The sequence below is a fragment of the Podarcis liolepis genome (assembly GCF_965112155.1).
Source record: "Podarcis liolepis genome assembly, chromosome: 2".
Lineage (NCBI taxonomy): Eukaryota > Metazoa > Chordata > Lepidosauria > Squamata > Lacertidae > Podarcis > Podarcis liolepis.
Genome location: NC_139555.1, coordinates 43,204,833 through 43,224,674, shown reverse-complemented (window position 1 = coordinate 43,224,674; position 19,842 = coordinate 43,204,833). Strand labels below are relative to the sequence as shown.

The window sequence follows — 19,842 nt, the reverse complement described above, 5'->3', positions numbered from 1 at the left end:
TTTTGGGATGGGGGTGGGTGGGGAGGGAGAAGAGCAATATGCAATGCAAAGGAAATGGGTAATTACTTAAACACACCAGTTCAAACACCCTACACTTCATACGTAAGCAAGAGGAGATAGAAAGCCTGGACAGCTGACACTATCTGATTATATAGAAGAGCAAATATCTCATACAAGGGTATGTAGAGACCAATCAAGGACATACATATCAATAGTGCCTGTCTTGTTTTCTCCAAAAGGAAGATCTGTTTTACATTTCTGTTCTGTGAAAGGGTTTGCAATGGAGACATGTCAAACAAGCACACTGCTCAAAGTCAGGACAAAGGTGAAAAGTGGTAGGTCTTGGTAAAGGAAGATGTAGGACATAGGAGACTAGCAGGCAGCAGAAGAGTATCTACGGCAAGTTTAAGAAAATGCACAATCCTGATACACAGAAAGTGGGAGACATAGCAAGGATGGAAGGCACAAAGAATGTAAATACCCACAACCTGGCTCACTGTGCCTCAAGAACAGCCAGAAAATGACATTTGAAAAATTCATTTATTACGAAACTTAGCCACAGGGGTTTACTATTCAAAAAATATAAAAGTCTAATTAAAAAACAGCCCCCAGGCTACAGCAGAGGCAAAATACCACCTGGGCAATTTGTAGGACATTCATTTAACATCAAACACCTCTATACGTTTAACAGTGTGTTTTAAAAAAAAAATAACATTCATCTCACTTCACCAGAAGATAGAGGTATTGTGTTCCATCAGGTTCCATTCTGGACCAGGTGGGAAGGATCCACAAACAGCTACCGACTCTGCTCAACTGCAGGAGACAAAACAGTCAGTTAATACTCCTCCCTAGGAAAGCCAAGGCAAAAAACTTGCAAGCTATCCCTGCTATGGAGAGGCATTTTGCTACACCCATCACCACTTCTACAAAGGTGGAGTGGGTATCTCCACCACAACCAAACATGTCCCTCCCCAGTCCCCTGCATTTCAATGAGGCTTGAAAAAGCCTACTGGCTCCCAAAGGCAGCTTTTTTCAATCCATAAACTTGCAAGGAACAATGAGAGGATCTTGTGGGGCAAATGGGGATGCCCCACAACTGCATCCGGCCCACATGCTCCTCAATCCTGTACTAGGGTTAAAGTTATTCAGGTAACCTAATGGCAATTGGCGGGAGGCAGTGGAAGACAGGAGTGCCTGGCGTGCTCTGGTCCATGGGGTCACGAAGAGGCGGACACGACTAAACAACAAAGTAACTTTTGGGACGGGGGGGGGGGGTGATGGTAATTCAGAGCTGTCATCCCAAACACTTCAGCAGGCACTGCTCCCAGCATAGTGCCCTGCTTCCAAGAACCATTGCTGCAACATGTACTTCACATTCCACCTCCTCACCCCAGCAGCCTCTCATTGGCACCGTAACAGTTACCTCTGTCCCAACAGCTGCAACACATCTGCCAGAGCAGGGCTTTTTTCCTATCATGTGCCACTGACTCATGGGGCGAGGAGGAAAGATAGAGAATCAATTGGGGGGCAAATGAACCACAACTTCAAAGGTCTTGCCCCCACCTCTCTGTTCCCTTTCAAACATTTGGGGGAGGAAAGACGCAGAAATCTAGTGCTTATTAGAAGCCTCCCACTTTGAAGGTAACAACTGCTCAGATGAAACTAAGCAGCAAGCCAGAGTCAGTCTAGAAGTGTCCCCAAGTCCATGCCCTACAACACAAACAGGGCACAAAAATGGGAACAACTTCCACAAGTGCAATACAACGTCTCTCCTCCCCACACTCCTGATATGCTCTGGAGTTTCCCACAACCCTCTGGAGCCAATTTGTGGGTGGTGGGGCCACAGAAGTGAAATTCCATTGCACTTTAAGACCCAGCAACATATACTATCGGTACAGACGAGAATCCACTCAATGGACCACTTTGTCTTCCTTCAGGTTCCCAGAAATAGTGTATTCTGCAATGGCTACCCTGATTCTCCCCCACACTTGGGCAGGGTAGACAAAGAACATGCCATCAGGAAAAAAAGCCTGTCCAAGTCAATTTCTAGTACATACTATATGTGGAGATGTCTATCTCTTCAGGGAGCTCAGCGACGTTGACCTCAAAACGATCCTGTACTTCATTGAGGATTTTGGCATCACCTTCATCTGACACAAAAGTAATAGCCAAGCCTTTTGTGCCAAAGCGCCCAGCTCGGGCCACCTGCAAAGAGAGGTTTATATCAAGGACACACAGGAAAAACATCCTTATAATCTCTGAATTCATCACCCCAGAGGTACTATCTCTGCCCTGCACCCTGTGACAAGCTCATAATGCAGGTTGCTGCTCTTTTCCTCCACCCTGGAAACTATGTAGCCTGATTGCAGAAACATTTGCAACTAAACTACCAAAGTTAAATTATCAGAAGGGATGTGACTAGGAACTAGCCAGGACCTGCAACATTTAGCAGCTCCCTGCCACAAGTATGAATAGCAAGGTATTAGAACAAATACCTTCCAGAGAAACAAGTCTGACTGTGCAGTTCATTCCCCATCCTATAACCAGACTCACTCTGTGCAGGTAGGTATCTGAGTCCTCAGGCATGTCATAGTTGAAGACTATGTTGACCCGCTCTATGTCCATCCCACGGCCAAACAGATTAGTGGCTACCAGAATCCGACGTTGGAAGTCCTTGAACTGCTGGTACCTAGACAGTCTGCAAAGAACAAAAGAGACGTGGCTGACCTCCCCTGAACACATACAGGAGCTGTATGCAATGCACAGCCCATTATCTGTAGTGCATTAACTTTCTAGATCCCCTCTTCCCCTTAACACACACACAACTGATGTCAACAAGCCACATTCCATGATAAAAAAGTGAACTCAGCATTCATGTTCTGCACTATATCTGCTGCTGCCCTCTCCAGACACAGCCATCTCACTGTACTCACCTCTCCTCCTGAGACATGCCTCTGTGAATAGCAATTGCTGGGAAGTTCTGCTCAACCAAGAGCTGAGCTAATGCCATGCAGCGTTGCACCGACTTCACAAATATAACAACCTGCAGGGGGTGGGAAGAGGGAAGGGGTTTTAACATGGAAGCTCCAGGGACTCCCATGAGCCCTGCTTGTCAACCCTCGCTAACACAGACCTGGTTGAACTCCAGCACATCCAGAAGGTCAAAGAGCTTGCGGTTTTTCTCAGTGTCCTTCAACTTCACGTAGTATTGCTGCAGGCCATGCAGAGTCAGCTTGGTCTCATCATCCACAAAGACCTCCATGGGCTGCGAACGGAGAAGAAAGCCAATGTGACCTTTTACCGGCAAAGAAAGCAAAATCCTCCAAACATATCTAGACAAGTTTTTAAACACCACTTTTCATGTTTAATTGATAGATGTAGAAAATATCAAATTCCCACAGCGATAGGCATTACTTTGATCACTACAGGGAATGTTGGATGCTGGGAGCAGAAATAGAACTATTTCATCTGTAGAACTGCAGATGAATTCTCTACATGCTCAAAAGCTCCCTCTTCTGCCAAGCACTGAAGGGAGAATTCCCACTACTGTTAATTATCTACAAAATTGCTTTAAGTGCCTGGAAGGAGAGAAAGCTGACTTGGTAGGCATTTATCATGCATTTCATCAAGGTCCCGAGGTAAACGTTCTCTAATCTACTGGGGAAACAATGAAGACAAAGAAACATTCAAAACTAGTAGGTCAACTAGATGAGATGCCCCAGTGCAGCTCTCCTTTACAACCAAAAGCATGTAGTGATAGCACTCGGCAGCTGTTGGCATCTGCACAGCTTCAGACGGAATTTAAAAGTGGTAATGAGAGACTGGTGGTCACTTTCCACCCTGAGCTATATACCTGAACGTGCCTAACTTTCTGTCTTCTCTGGCTGCCATGGTACACTATTCCAATCAGTGGGGGAATCAAAGGGAGCATGGAGTGACATTCACTTGTGCAATGAGACTATCCCCTCCCTCCTCTTTCCATATGCACCCTAAGCCTGTTCCATGGGGTTTCCCAACCCTCTAGAGCAAGACAATTCAGCTCTAAGGGAACTTCATTTTTTAAACTTTATATGCCAGAAATATCAGCCTCGTTAAGCAGTGTCTGCATTTCCAATACTATTGACATGCATTCTACCAGGACTTGCAAAAAGGGAGAAAAATGCCACTGTGGTTCTATAGAGAGATGAAACAGAAAACAATGTGTGTTTGGGTTTTCTAACAGCCACGCTAAGAAAGCATAGGGAACACAACAAAGTTGAATAGGGCTATGATTACTAACTTCCCTCCACCTATCGTCACCCAAGAATATGATATGAGCTGCACACAAGTCAATGCCTCCATGGGCATAGCTGCCCCCCAAAATCCCCCCCCAAAAAAATCAAAACAAATTAATACAAATTCTAGGTTCGGCCCCACCCCACCCCAAATCCTGGCTACACCCATGACTGCCTCATACTACCAAGCCTTCCTTCAACATAAGGGGTCCCTTTTGAAACAATGCAATAGGGCAAAACTGCCTCAAAGGGGCCTCTTTAGCCTAGTGTGGAAGGCCCTTTCCTGTATCTCCTACACTAGTGCAACCATGTAGGACAGTTTCTTAAACTTGGGTCTCCAGCTGGTTTTGGACTACAACTCCCATCATCCCTGACCACTGGTCCTGGTAGCTAGGGATAATGAGGTTTGTAGCCCAACCTGGAAACCAAAGTTTGGGAAACTAATCTAAGGGGAGGATGAAATCAAAGGTTTTAGGGCTTACATCCTGCATGAACTTTCTGCAGACAGGCCGGATCTCCTTGCTCAGGGTGGCACTAAACATCATGCATTGCTTTTCATGGGGTGTCAGTCGAAAGATCTCCTGCACATCACGACGCATATCTAAAAGAACAGTAGGAAGAATCAGGTTGCTGTAATTCACCAAATACTGGCTTCTGAAAAGGACACACCAGTCCGAGTTCCACCACCTTCCTCCACTCTTGGTATCCAACATGTCTCTGCTCTACCACGTGATCTGAACAAGAACAGAACCTCAGGCTGTAGAAACCGTCCCTCGCTTCCCCATGTTCTTGAAAGAGATGGCTGACTTCCTGACATGCCTCAGGGCAGATTTTTAAAGCAACAGTGCCCTTCCTCTAGGCTGGCTGCTCCTCAGTTCCTTGACTTGGAACTCAAGCACCAGACTTTCTCCCAAGGACAGCAACTCCCATACCCAGATGGATGAATAACCCCAGACCATGAAAACGCAATACATTGTGTCTTTATTATGCCAGCCCCCTCTTGTCTCTTACCCAACTGCTCCAGCATCTTGTCACACTCATCCAAAACAAAATGCTTGACATTGCGCAAGTTGAGGGTCTTGTTGCGCACCAGTGCTAAAATGCGGCCCGGGGTCCCCACCACAATATGTGGACAGTTTTTCTTCAGCACCTCTTCATCCTTTTTGATGGAAAGCCCCCCAAAGAAGACTGACACCTACAGTACAAACAGAAACTACTGTCAGCCATAGAAAAACCCAACCACCTAACCTTCAGAACTTCAATAACTCCCCACCAATTTACTTACGTCAGGGACAGTCAACATGGTACACTCTAAATGCTGCTGGCCTACAACTCCCATTATCCCTGGCCACTAGGCCATGCTGGCTGGGGCCAATAATGAGTTGGTCCACCAACATCTGGAGGGCACACCTAACTTGTGCAATAAAGTACTTGAAAGGGAGAGTACAATTAACTACGAGTGTGGCATATCTATGCTGCTTCTCACCTCTAATCATAGAATCATAGTTGGAAAGGACCATGAGGATTGTCCAACCCCCTGCAATGCAGGAATATTTCACCCAATGTGGTGTTTGAACCCATAACCCTGAGATTAAGAGTCTCATGCTCTACCGACTCTCCTCCATAATATAACACATCAGACCAACTATTGTTCCAAACCCAAGAAACAAGGTTTCAGTCCCCATGAAGCAATCAGGTGGTGCAGGGAAGCAGGCAGGCTCTTTCAGAATATAGGGACATAGTAAGCTACCTTAAACCAAGTCAGACTATTGGCCTACCTAGTTCAGTATTGCCTACACTGCTGGCAATAGCTCTGAGGGTCTTGATGGTCTTGGCTGGAGAAGCCAGGGAATGAGCCCAGTGCCTTTCATATGCTCTACCAAGTGTGTGCTCTTCCAATGAGCTACAAGTGCTTCCCATCAATTTAACTGGGTCTTAAACTGACAACATTAGCAAAAGCCTGGGTTCCAACAGAGCTTCCCATCCATGAGCTTTCGTTTTATCTGAAGGTAGGTTTGAGTTTTAGATGCAGAAACTGTCAGTTTCCATTTCTTAGTACAGAAAGTATTGATCTGATGTGTAGAGATCTTTCCTGCTCTACTTAATTCAAGAGGGTTCTGGAAAGTTTTCTTTCTATGTGAAAGAAACAGGCAGAAGGTTCTTGTTTGGGTTATTCCTTCAGAGAAGGAATACAGCTGGTTTAAACTGGTTCTGTTATCTTTGTGATTGTATTGAAAATGTATGACTAAAAATTCTTTTTTATTGGAAATTAATAAAAAATAGTTCAAAAAATAATAATAAATTGGTTCTGTTATCTTTTGCTGACTATATTAGGGAGGCCAGGAGGAGCCTAGGTTCTCTCTTACTTTCTCTTTCTGTCTCTGTTCTGATGTGGTGTGGTCTTCTGTATGCTGTGGTGTTAAGGTTTAGACTTATTATAAGTTATTGTACGTTTTATTGTAAGTGCGGCAACTGGATTTTTTATGGACTGTGCCAATCCTGATTGTATTGGATTTGTGACCATTATGCTCATTTGCCTTCAGTAGCAGTAAAAGCTCTGCTGGATGAAGCACAATTGCCTCTGATCTATTTCCCCCCCCTTCACACGCAATGTGTCAGAAACATCTAAAACCGTTCCCACAATAAGGTCACTTCCTCTCTCTCAACCCTCTCTACAGGCTCTTTCCTAAATAATTGCACATACCATTTCCATAAGCAAAGATAGCCTTCCACCTTTCCCTGTCATACAGCAATAGCCTGCATTCTGTATTGTATATATTTCAGACCTAACTGCAAAAGATTTTCCCTTACCTTGACAGTGGACATATACTTTGAGAAGCGCTCATATTCTTTGCTGATCTGAAAGGCCAGCTCCCGGGTGTGACACATCACCAGCACAGACACCTGTCAGAAAGAAACGGACAAATTTGTACAATAGCAGCAAGAAGGGTTTAGGACTCCCCACTGCTACCTGAAACACAGATAACACTACACAATGGTTTAGAGCTACGTCCCTGAGATGCAGTGAGGATGAGCAGAGCCTTGGGCTCGCACGCTCCTCCCTTCTTCACAACCACAATGAGGACTTGTTGGAAATTAGTTTCATTGTCAAAGACCACTGGCTCACAGCAGTTCATGCAGATGATAATAAAACATCATTTAGTGTTACATGTAAATACAGCCTATAGCTCCAAAACAGAGTTGCGCTGGACATAAGCACAGTACAGTACTATTCCCCATTACATACCTGCCCATCCAGTGGCTCAATCTGCTGCAGTGTAGCCAATACAAAGACAGCAGTCTTGCCCATGCCCGATTTGGCTTGGCATAGGACATCCATGCCCAGGATTGCCTGTGGAATGCATTCATGCTGCACTGAGAGAGCAAGAATAAGTAACAGTTTAGACAAGCCCTGAGCAAACACAGGAAGCCAAAGTAAATGTACCCCCAGAGGACTTGATCCCATCTCTCTCCCAACCCTTTAAATCCAGAAATTCCACACCACACCCTTCCATGAGGTTAACTTTTCTGCACACATACTAGGGGAGGAAAAACTCTTCACATCCAATAGCAGCTGCTGCACAAGCACTGGGATTTTCCAGGTTCATCAGCCTGAATTACAAGTTAAAATGAAAGACATGGCTGTGGAATAGTCATCCTACAGAAGCTTCTTACTAGCACACCCTAAAATCCCTCCTTTCTCTTAAATGTTAGATCACACCCCATTCCATGCAGAGTCTAAACCCATTTCCTATGGCTAATAGGGTCTGCTCAGATGGACTGACAATTACGAAGTCCCTCCATCCAAAGTGAACTCCATTTCCAATAAAGTAGGGCTCTAGAGAGCTATACTAGGCTCAACAAGGACATCCCATTTCAGCATAACCCTCCCACCCTGCTCCCTGCAGCCCCCAGCTCTCACCCTGCACCGCATGGCACCACTGGCAGTTGCTCCCCGGTGGGTGGGCTGGGCTGGCTGACGAGGGGGCCAGGGGCCTTGGCTCAGCTCCTACCTTCTGACGGGTGCTCAAAGCCGCAGTCCACAATGGCACGAAGGAGCTCTGGCTTCAGCAGGAAGTCTCGGAAGCCAGAACTGTGAATGGAGACATAGGAGCCCTTCACATCTTTTTTATTGGGGACAGGGGCAGCATCAGTCACTGCCTGAGGCTCTTCATCCTCCTCATAGTCCAGCAACTCATTCTCTACATCCTGTTCAGCCATGTCCTGTAGAAAAACCAAGAGGAGGAATAAAAGGCTTGAGGAAAGACCACTAAGCTCAGGAGTAAGAGCACCCAAAGAACAGGAAAAGTGAAATCTGGACGAGTTAGGAATTGCAACTGTAGCTGCATCAACTGAAGGATCATCAGCTCAAAGCACTCCATCCACATCCATTAGCTCCAACTAGCACTGCCAGCTAATGGTTGAAGCGGATTGTGCCATCTTTCCACAGTTCTCCAAGCATCTTTTAAGGCTTTCTAACATTTGCATCACACATTGCTTTTTATAGCCAAGTATTATTTCCTAATTTAGAATAATAGCTGAGAGGGAGGCGGCAGTGAGGCTCCATGCAGCACGCCCTGCCCCAACTCACTCTTGCCCCCCAGACACAGGGCGTGTACCACCCCAGGCACCTGAGTGGCCAGCTATGCCGCTGCCTAAGATGGCTCCATAAAGCAATTATGTCAACAGCCCAAGCCACTTGAATGTTCCAGAGGCTCCAAACCCATTGGATCCATCAGTCTCTGAGGGGCGACCATCCTAATAGGTCCCCTGCCACTGCAGAGGGGGAAAGGTGCTGAAAGCCTAAAGGCGATATGCAAAATGGCCCAACAAAAGTGCAGTGTTTCTAGATAAGGTGTAGACTTTTTTCCAAATCCCTTATCAAAAACTGATACTGCCAGATTATTATTTTTTTAAATTGAAAATCTGCCCTGCCTTTCAAAAAGGGCCTAAAATTGGATTAAAACAATTGTGTGTGATAGTTATTGTCATAAACAGTACATTCTGAATACCAGAGAGCACAGCTGCACTTCATATTCTGATTGCAGGCATCCCATTGGCCACTGTGAAAACAGAACACTGGACTAGATGCGCCTCTGGCCAAATCCAGAAGGCTTTTCTTATGTCGTTAGGGCAGCATATAAACAAATTTACCTTTTTCTAAAAAAAAAAAGTTTATATACAAATAAGGGCCTGTCAATCTGTGTCTAAATTTTATCGTACATCTATTAGAGGGTCTACCATACAGCAACAACTAAAGCACATTATACTAAGCACTTGCAGGTAGTTCTTGTGAAAATCTGGTGATGTAGAAAGAAATAGACCAAATTGGCAAACAGCAGCCCCAGGACCATCATTGTCCAGTAACAAAGCCCTCCAGCCAAAGCAGAACCAATGCAATCTGAAGTCTTGCCATAGTCTGAACAGGACATACTGCACCTTATGAAAGACTTAGAGCAAAGGCAAGGCTAAGGACTGACTGCAACCTTTACTCCAATACCATGCAATACACCCTATTTTATTATGGCAGGCCTTCAAAAAGATTATGAAAAAACCTATGCCTGTCTTTTTGGTGTGGAGTGTTTGTGAATGATTAAGAAGCGTCAGTTATTAAGAAGTACCGAAGAGACTTATTGCATGGGCTTATTGCCCCAGTTCTATTATTTTCATCGCCATGATCCTACACAATCTCAAAGGGAAACTCTCCACCAGAGTAGAAATCATATATTGAACAGATGGAAAGCTCTTTAATCTGAGTAGGCTGAAAGCAAAGAGTAAGGTTATCATAACTTCCATCATAGAGCTCCAGTATGCTGATGACAAGGTAGTGTGTGCACACTCAGAGGATGACCTCCAAACCATCCTATATATCTTTGCAGTGGCCTATCATTCAACATCCAAAACACCAAAGTGCTGCACCAACAACCACAAAACAACCCCTCTGCAGTGCCACAAATCCAATGGTGAAACATCAGGAAAGTGTTGATCACTTCTCCTACCTGGGCAGTTACCTTTCCACAAGGGCCAACACTGATGCCAAAATCCAGCATCGCATGAGCTCTGCGAGTGCAGCTTTCTCCTGATTAAAGTGCACAGTGGTTGAGGACCAGGGCCTTTGCATGGAAACCAAAATGCTTGTTTACGAAGCTATTGTACTACCAACCTCATTGTATGGACCACTTATAAACGCCATCTCCAACTCCTCTAAAGATTCCATCAACAGTGTCTTCGAAAATTTTTACATACTGCTTGGGAAGACAGGTGAAATAATGCCAGTGTACTGGAAGAAGCAAAGATCACCAGTGTCGAAGCAATGATTCTTCAAATCAACTTCGTTCGACTGGTCATGTTCGGATGCCTGATTTTCATCTTCCAAAGCAACTACTCTATTCCCAACTCAAGAATGGGAAGTGTAATTCTGGTGGTCAACAAAAGAGGTTTAAAGACTCTCTCAAAGCAAATCTTAAAAGTAGTATAAGCACTGATAACTGTGAAACATTGGCCTGTGAGCACTCCAATTGGAAAACAGCCTTTACCAAAGGTGTAATGGACTTTGAAGAAGCACGAACTCAGGATGGAAGGGAGAAACGTGCTAAGAAGAAGGCACGCTTGGCAAAACCAAACCGTGATCAACTCCCACCCAGAAACCTAGGTCCCCAATGTGGAAGGTCGGGTGGATCCAGAATTGGCCTTCACATTCACTTACAGACTTACTGTTAAGACTGTGTTCATGGAAGACAATCTTACTCGCAGGGCTGAATTTAAGTTTGATGAGGCCCTAAGCTGCTGAATGAGGCCCTTTATATGTCCAACTGTCCTTTGTCAACAACCAATTGTCGCTGTTTTTTGTGTTGAATATATGCTATATGGTAATTTATGGGCCTAGGAGGTATCTAAATCCATTTGCACATGCAGAATGTGAGCACCCTATACATAGAAATACACCCTATACAAATGATATTTGGGGAGCTGGCTACCAGGAAGGGCCCATTACAGTACTTACATCATAGGAGCCTAACACAAAACACTGTTGCTGTATGTAGGTTTCATTTTATCTGTTTTATATCTTATACTTTGGAAATATACATCTAGGTTTTTTTCCCTTTAAATTTTATGGGGGGCCCCCTAAGATATAGCTTGTTTAGCTTATACGTAAATCCGGCAGTTTACTCGGCAACGAGTGCTCGCCAGAGGAGGAGGAAGAAAAGAGAGAGGCGGGACGTCGGCGGGGGCGAAAGAGAGCGCCTCCTTTTCAGGAGCAGGACCCCCAAGGGAGCCTCGGAAGCACAGCCAAGGCAGTCCCGGGTAGGCCCGAGCGCTGCAGCCACGAGGCTGGCGCGGGCGGAGGGGAGGCGCCGCGACGGCGCCTTCAAGTTCCGCAAGCAGCCAAGGCGTCCCGGACTTCCGAGGCGCCTCCATGCGGGTCCTGCCCTCCCGAGGGCCCCGCCGGAGCAAAGCGACGTATGTGAGGAGCAATTTCGCGCGTGGCCAAAACGGTCGTCTGAATGGGCCGGCGAGGAAGGAACCAAGGGGCGACCCAAGCAGAGGCGCCTCCTCTCCACGACCGACCGACCGGCGCCCGCCCACCCCACCACCACGAGAAGGTCTGAGGGACCAGGCGCCAGGGCGGGAGGCTTGCGCCGCCATAGGAAGCCTTCCTCGCCGCCGCCGCCCCACGCAGAGCCCCCTCACCTGCTCAGGTCCGAGTTGCCGAGTCGCTTCCCGCTTCGCCTTGTGCACACCGCGCTCCAATTCGGATAGGACGGCCCAGTACAGGAAGCACCTTCGATTCCTATTGGCCGCCGCCGCCGAGCGCGGACCCGCCTCTATACGAAACCGGCGGAAGGAAGCTTCGACTCGTCTTCGCGCCCGCCAATCAAATGACGTCAGCGCTCCGCCATTGGCTGGATTGAGACCCGGCGATTGAGAAAGAGAATACAGATGGGAGAAGGGGGCTGAGCAAAGCTTCCAGAAATCTATGGTGAGATTGTAGGAGGAGACTCCGCCATTTTGGATGCTGGCGGGAGTCGTCGCAAGCCCTTTACTGTGTAGGTTTATTTTTTAGGCGCCCTTTTTCTCCGCATACATCTCTGCCCCCCTGAACTGTTCGGAGGATGAGTAGGATTATAGTGCCATAAAATAAACGCTGCTGATGCAATCTTGCCCCTGCCATTGAACTCAAAGGGACTTATTCCTGAGCAGGATTGTTTAAGGCATACACTGAGTTTAGTGCTTCATGGGGCTACGAAAGCTCAAGTTGCAATAAAATTATGGCTTGTTCTCTGACCGCAGCACGCTACTGCTAGCCCTTTATAATATATCTAGGGGTGGTGAGCCGTATCTGGTCAGGAAAAAGGGAGCAAGTGCTGCTGTCTTCAATGCCAAGTACATTGTATATACCAAGGCATAGGTGTCAATGAACTAAGGCTGTGTGCATAGACAGGGCCTTCTCGGTATTGGCGTCCGCTCTGTGGAACACCCTCCCATCAGATGTCAAGGAAATAAGCAGCTATCCTATTTTTAAAAGACATCTGAAGGCAGCCCTATTTAGGGAAGTTTTTAATATTTAATGCTGCATTGTTTTCAACACTGGACTGGGAGCCACCCAGTGGCTTGGGAAACTCAGCCAGATGGGCAGGGTATAAATAAATTATTATTATTATTATTATTGTTACCAGTTTAAAATGCAGCCAGGTTCTTTTTCTTAAGTTTGGATCAAAGCTGGTTTGGGGTGGGGTGGGGTGGGGGGAACACATCAAAATGCAGTATTTCATGGCTTTACAGCAGAATTCTTCAAGAAATTCAAAGAAACCCTGATGCCCTACATGAGCCACCTATTCAACGACATCATAAAAGGGGCCCCCATCCTTAAAACCTGGACTTCTTCCAAAATAGTCTCTATCCCAAAACCACTCAAAGATACCCTCAAGAGTAGAATCATACCACCGGATCTCTCATTGATAAACCAAGACTGCAAGACTAAAAAAAAAATTCCTACACAAATTAATTGCCCCAGACCAGACTGGCTTCGTCCCTGGTCTCAATATAACAGACCCCATTAGGAAATTACTGAATTTGATCGAACACAGCAAAGCAACTCAACTCCCACTGACGATTATGTCCCTAGACCATGGCCCCCTTTCCAACCTTCCTGTGCCCCCCATAGACATAGTCAAGGGGGGCAGTTGCCCCCCCCCAATAAGTACAAATCAATACAAATCTGAGGTTCTACTCCCCCTAGCAAACACCTGCCCCCTAGCAAAAATCCTGGCTACGCCCATGCCCTCCACATCCTACCAGTAGAAAGGTAACTATTTAAATATTTTGTTTGTAGATAGAACATTTTTTAAATAATTTTTATAATTTATACAAAATACAATTACATAAAATGATATGAACATAATGAAATGTTGTTGAAGCAGAAAAACATGATATCATAGAGCTGGAAGGGACCCCAAGGTCTTTCTAGTGCAACCCCCTGCAATGTAGGAAACTCGGCTAAAGCATCCCTGACATACGGCCATCCAACCTCTGCGTAGAAACCTCTAAGGAAGGAATCCACAACCTCCAGAGGGAGATCCATCTTGCATGTATTATAAAAAGTAATCAACACCTATGTGACCCCAGTTATTTGATTCAGTCCAAAAGGCGCACAGGGAGTTCTGTATATATGGGAGAATTTTAAAAAGCAAGTGATCCTCACTGACCTGGTGCAAAAAGATCTTGTCATCCGGAGAAGCCCTGGCTGCCTGGGAGTAAGCCCCACTGAACTCAGTGTGGCTTTCTTCTGATTAGACACTTCGTTATTTACTAGATACAAGTCAGCAGCACCAGATGACCCCCCCCCCCCTCCAGCTAGGCACTGGGGTGGATTGCATCCTGCACCTTGCAGAGTCAGGCCCAGGCTGCCACTGGGCTCAGCAGCACTGGTGGCAGCAACAAGCAGCTTGGGGACACCCAACCCTACCCATTGCCAGCCCACCACTGCACCGGACCACCTGGGGGTTCTGGATCGCAGACTTTACTAGACAAAACAAAAGCCTCAGTGATCACCCTCTCCCGTCAGAAGACTAGGACTGCGCCAAGAAAATACACATGGCAAAAAGGAGCGTGATATATATAGATATATAGATATATATATATATATATATATATATAATGAGTTGCTTTTTTCTTCACTTCTCACTTCCCTCTATAGTCCCCACACAGCATAAAACTTCCAGATAAAAAAACCTGGCAAGCCAAAGGCCTATATCACCTAGCAGATTTCTACAAAACAGCAAACCCATATCAACACAAGAAATACAAGACAAACTAGGGGACACCCAAATACCCTGGCTAACACACCACCAATTGCATGCCTTCTTAAACAATCCCTCTGCCTGGTTCCCTGTAACTTGGCTTCTTGCAGTGAGGGAACCGCCAGAAGGCCCTCGGCACTGGACCTCAGTGTCCGGGTAGAACGATGGGGGTGGAGACGCTCCTTCAGATATACTGGACTGAGGCCGTTTAGGGCTTTAAAGGTCAGCACCAACACTTTGAATTGTGCTCAGAAACTTACTGGGAGCCAATGTAGGTCTTTCAAGACCGGTCTTATGTGGTCTCGGCGGCTGCTCCCAGGACCAGTCTAGCTGCCACATTCTGGATTAGTTGTAGTTTCTGGGTCACCTTGAAAGGTAGCCCCACATAGAGCGCATTGCAGTAGTCCAAGCGGGAGATAACCAGAGCATGCACCACTCTGGCAAGACAGTCCGCGGGCAGATAGGGTCTCAGCCTGCGTACCAGATGGAGCTGATAAACAGCTGCCCTGGACACGGATTTAACCTGCGCCTCCATGGACAGCTGTGAGTCCAAAATGACTCCCAGGCTGCGCACCTGGTCCTTCAGGGGCACAGTTACCCCATTCAGGACCAGGGAGTCCTCCACACCCGCCCGCCTCCTGTCCCCCAGAAACAGTACTTCTGTCTTGTCAGGATTCAGCCTCAATCTGTTAGCCGCCATCCATCCTCCAACCGCCTCCAGACACTCACACAGGACCTTCACTGCCTTCACTGGTTCTGATTTGAAAGAGAGGTAAATCTTTAATAAAAATTATTTTTTTAATAAAAAAAATAGTATTTCATAAGAAACCACAGGAAAGATGCAGGATAGATATGGATTGTGGCTATTGCGTACATGGCTTGCCAAACCAGCATTGGGGTGGATGGAGAGTATACAGGGGTGTGGACACAGCATCAGTGGGGCACCTCTAAGTTAAGTATGCTCCATTTTGCACCAAAAAAGCTCTTTAAAGGGCAAATTAGTTTGGGATCTCCAGGAAAGTCCCCTCAAGATCCACCAGGATGAGCAGCTTAGAGTACAGCAGATCTTCAGTTTAGCTGGCTGATGCTCAGCTCAGCTGGAATTAAGTTCCCAACCCCAGCTCAGCTGAAGAGAGGCCAGCATAACTTGCTCAGCAAGGGCTAAGCCAAGGCTAGTGTAGGTTCCCCACCCCCAAAGGATGCAACAGGGATGGGACCAGAGGGGGAGGGGGACTTTGGCCAGATCTGAACCAGTTCAGATCGTTCTGCCTGGACACTGAGGTCCAGCGCCGAGGGCCTTCTGGCGGCTCCCTCGCTACGAGAAGCCAAGTTACAGGGAACCAGGCAGAGGGCCTTCTCGGTAGTGGCACCCACCCTGCGGAACGCCCTCCCACCAGATGTCAAAGAGAAAAATAACTACCAAACTTTTAGAAGACATCTGAAGGCAGCCCTGTTTAGGGAAGCTTTTAATGTTTATTGTATTTTAGTATCTGTTGAAGCCACCCAGAGTGGGCGGGGACATAAATAATATATTATTATTATTATTATTATTATTATTATTATTATTATTATTATTATTCAGCTTGGCCATATGACCTGGCAACCCAGCACAGAACGCTATTTCAAAAGCTTGTTTTCCCTCTGCCAAGTTTAGGCAGAGCAGCTGCAGCAGCCCTGCTGTGGAATGGGGTTAAGGATCTTGTGTAACTTTACGCCAGCTTACCTTACACCAGCTTGCTTCACACCAGCTCCTTGAGCATAGTATTGCTCCCTTAGTGATGACTCACAGACATCAGGGAATTCATGTGCTATTTCATTAAAAACATTAATCCTCCAAAAAGCCAATCCATCGTGCAGAACCGTCTGTGCTATTTTTTTCACTGGAATGCATCCAGTTCTAATTGAGCCATTATTCAGCCTTCATTCTTGTGCTAAATGAAATACTATTTCCTGTGCTAAATGCAGTACTATTTCAGCCCACACTGGATGCTGGGCTGGAAAGTCTGCCAAGCACTTAGCAGAAATTTCTAAGCCTGATCACATCCCCTTTAAACCAGTCCCTTCCCACTGCAGCAGAATTAGGTGGCCTCAGATTGAAAACACCTGTCTGCCCTGTAGAAGTAGCTTGACTACACTTGGAACTACTTGATGCTTGGTTTTGCTTTTATAGCTGAAGAGTTTTTGCTTTGCAGATACAGATCTATATTGCAGATTATGTCGGCTGAGGTTGCTGTTCTTCACTGTTAAAAAAAAAAAAATTATAAAATCCTGATCTGATGGCGAAGATAAATTCTTCTCTTTCTTCTAGCAGGTCCTGGTTCACAGCTTGTCCATTCCTTCACAACTGGATGAGCAACCTCAGAATTCTCCCCTCAAAATATGGAGAGTCTGCTCCCTGACAGGCATATCTTAGCAAAGAGGGTTAATCTCTTTGATCATTTCACAAAGAGCGAACATTTGATGCTATAATGAAGACATAAAAAGTGTGGCTTTTATTTTGAGGCAGTGCAATATGGACAATGCCTGTGTACACACTCCTAAATGAGCTACAATTCCCAGCAGCCTTAAGAAATTATGGTTCCCAATATACTTGGGACAGGGGGAGTCAAGTGCTTTAAACTGTGTTGAAGCCACATTCAAAATCTGGACACATCTTGGAGTAAACGCATCTCTCTTGCTTTGCATTACACTGTAAGCAGGGAGGGGGATGTGGTTGTGGCAACTATATTGTCTTACTGTTCACTAAAGCATTTGATCTAATGTTTGTGTGTGTGTGTTTTCCTAAACTATTATGCTAAGCAAAGATGTGCAGAAGTGGCATCCACAGGTGTTCTTTCTGTGTATCCCACTCTTGGAGCATCTTGGACAAAGATGGAATTAGCTGTGTCTCTTTACACTATTGCTGGTTAAGGACACACTGAAGACACAAATGAAACTATGAATCATGGGTGCTGTCCTTAGGGGAATTGTTGTGATCAATCAGCAATTTGGTTATTTTTTCCACATGGAATAAAATATCTTTGCAACTCTGAATTTCTGAATTCTATTATCAATGTTTATTTTAGTGTTTATATTGGTGCATGTTTTTTAACTGAGCACCAGTATAACCTAACTTTGAGATATACACTTTGGGCGCTAGATGGCAGGGCTTCTCTACTCCTGTTTACCTCTGCCTTCTAACTGCGTTCTTTCTCCTTTCTGCGAAGGTCCCTTCTGCAGGTTTCCCTAATGTTTAACCAGGAATGCTGCTGGAGCAGGGATGGCCCTCTCCACCAGCTCCTCTATGTTGGCTGGCCTTCCCTGTTCTACAGGACCTATTATTCCTCATACAAGGGTTGTTTTAGTTGTGGGGTTTCAGGTGTGAAATTTTAAAAATCCTTCTCACCAAATCGCATCCATTATTATGGCAGGTGAAGAAAATCCAGTTTTTCTGCAAACTGCCCTGAGTTTCCAGGCATGGTTTGAAGGTGCTAGCACTGACTTATAAAATCTGCTGGTGACTTTTAGCATTGGCACAATTGTTTTCAATTATTGTTTTTCATGTTGATCTGGGTGGTTCTTTTAAAAAATGGATTATTGTATTTTATTATTTTCTGTTAGAAGAAGAAGAAGAAGAAGAAGAAGAAGAATTTGGATTTGATATCCGGCTTTATCACTATCCAGGAGGGAACCTTTGGGATGAAAGATGGGATATAACTGGAAATAGGAGTCTGGGAGCTACTTCCCTAAGAGAACACGTCTGCTCCCATGAAACACCCAGCCTGCTTCCCCGGAGGTCTCCGGATTATATCCCATTCAAGGTTCCACCAAAGCAGGAAGTAAGAATAGGAGCAGGATACAAACACTGCTTTTGGCATTTGCTAGAGAAGATGACACAACAAGCAAAGCCTGTTTATGTTAATATAATATTGTTATCAGAAAATTCATATTTAGCGCTTGCATAAAAGTGATAGGATTTTTGAAGCTCTCAGATTTTTGAGTGGGGGCAGAGACATGCTGAAACTCAGACCACCCCCTGGGACAGGCTGTTTCCATGACCACCTCAAAGCTCTGGAAGTTCATCCGCAGAAGGGTGCAAACGCCCAGCTTTATGGGCTCGCTGGAACCACTGCAGGCATTTTTGTATTGTCAAGTGTTTGAACATACAGTGGTACCTTTGGTTACGTACTTAATTCGTTCTGGAGGTCCATTCTTAACCTGAAACTGTTCTTAACCTGAAGCACCACTTTAGCTAATGGGGCCTCCTGCTGCTGCCACACCACCGGAGCACGATTTCTGTTCTCATCCTGAAGCAAAGTTCTTAACTCGAGGTAATATTTCTGGGTTAGCGGAGTCTATAACCAGAAGTGTATGTAACCTGAAGTGTATGTAACTCAAGGTACCACTGTATATTACTGCTGATTTTTTGGGACCTATTTCTTGTTCTCTTATGTTAATTAGATCACATTCTAGATCTGTTCTAAATATTTATTTAGATAGCTTTCTAATTTTGTGCACCACCCTAAACATTGTCAAAATGAATTGCCAAGACTGAAACTGAAAGGTGAAAGGATATTGAATCTGAACGTCTCACCCCAAGATGGTTGTCACCAATGGAAGCGAAGGCTCAGAAAAAACTCAATATGGAGGCCAAATGGCCTAAATATTGGGAAATTCTGGAACAAGTGGGAGACAGAATAAAACTGCAGAGCTTTGAAAAATTAAAAAACAAAGTGCGAGATTGGCTCAATTATTACCAAATAATGGAGGCATATAATTTGGATAAAAAACTTGGCTTCCAGATGGAAAAATCAAAATTGGAAACAGAATTGTTAGACCCCAAAATTAAGAATTTATCAAGAATGTATAACTTGCTGTTGAAATGGAACACTCAGGATGAAACGGTGAAATCTGTTATGATTAAATGGGCACAAGATGTTGGACACAACATCATGATGGCTGACTGGGAACAGTTATGGACCACAGGTATGAAGTTTACGGCATGTAATGCCTTAAGAGAGAATTTAATGAAAATGATTTATAGGTGGTACGTGACACCAGTCAAGTTTGCAAAAATTTACCATTTGCCCGATAATAAATGTTGGAAATGTAATGAGACTGAAGGTACATTCTTTCATCTTTGGTGGACGTGCCCAAGGATTAAGACATTCTGGGAGATGATCTACAATGAAATGAAAAAGGTATTTAAATATACCTTCCTGAAGAAACCAGAGGCCTTTCTCCTGGGCATGGTCGGCCAATTGGTGACAAAGAAGGATAGAACTTTC

At 45.3% G+C, this 19,842-nt stretch overlaps 1 protein-coding gene across 2 annotated transcripts; it reads right to left on the bottom strand.

Moving 5' to 3' along the window:
- Positions 1-521: 521 nt before the first annotated feature.
- Positions 522-12,117, bottom strand: DDX39A (DExD-box helicase 39A). Of its 2 annotated transcripts, none has more exons than XM_083490791.1 (11): positions 11,967-12,117; positions 8,288-8,498; positions 7,522-7,649; positions 7,086-7,178; positions 5,286-5,469; positions 4,757-4,875; positions 3,134-3,265; positions 2,934-3,043; positions 2,554-2,698; positions 2,058-2,205; positions 522-813 (listed from the first exon to the last, which is right to left on the bottom strand). In XM_083490791.1, the coding sequence occupies exons 2-11, from the start codon at positions 8,493-8,495 to the stop codon at positions 797-799; spliced, it is 1,284 nt and encodes a 427-aa protein (XP_083346917.1). In that variant the 5' UTR covers positions 8,496-8,498; positions 11,967-12,117; the 3' UTR covers positions 522-796. The 2 variants fall into 2 exon arrangements, with proteins under 2 accessions (XP_083346917.1, XP_083346918.1); XM_083490792.1 differs by having other exon boundaries at positions 8,197-8,498; positions 11,967-12,043.
- Between the last annotated feature and the right edge of the window lie 7,725 nt (positions 12,118-19,842).

What these genes read in the sequence shown, in the direction of transcription:
- DDX39A (XM_083490791.1), bottom strand. Translation starts at nt 8,495, where the DNA reads ATGGCTGAACAGGATGTAGAGAATGAGTTGCTGGACTATGAGGAGGAT. An exon ending in CAAGATGCTGGAGCAGTTGG is followed by an intron (nt 4,876 to 5,285) that starts GTAAGAGACAAG and finishes CTGTTCTTTTAG; the next exon opens with ATATGCGTCGTGATGTGCAG. An exon ending in ATGTGCTGGAGTTCAACCAG is followed by an intron (nt 3,044 to 3,133) that starts GTCTGTGTTAGC and finishes CACCCCCTGCAG; the next exon opens with GTTGTTATATTTGTGAAGTC.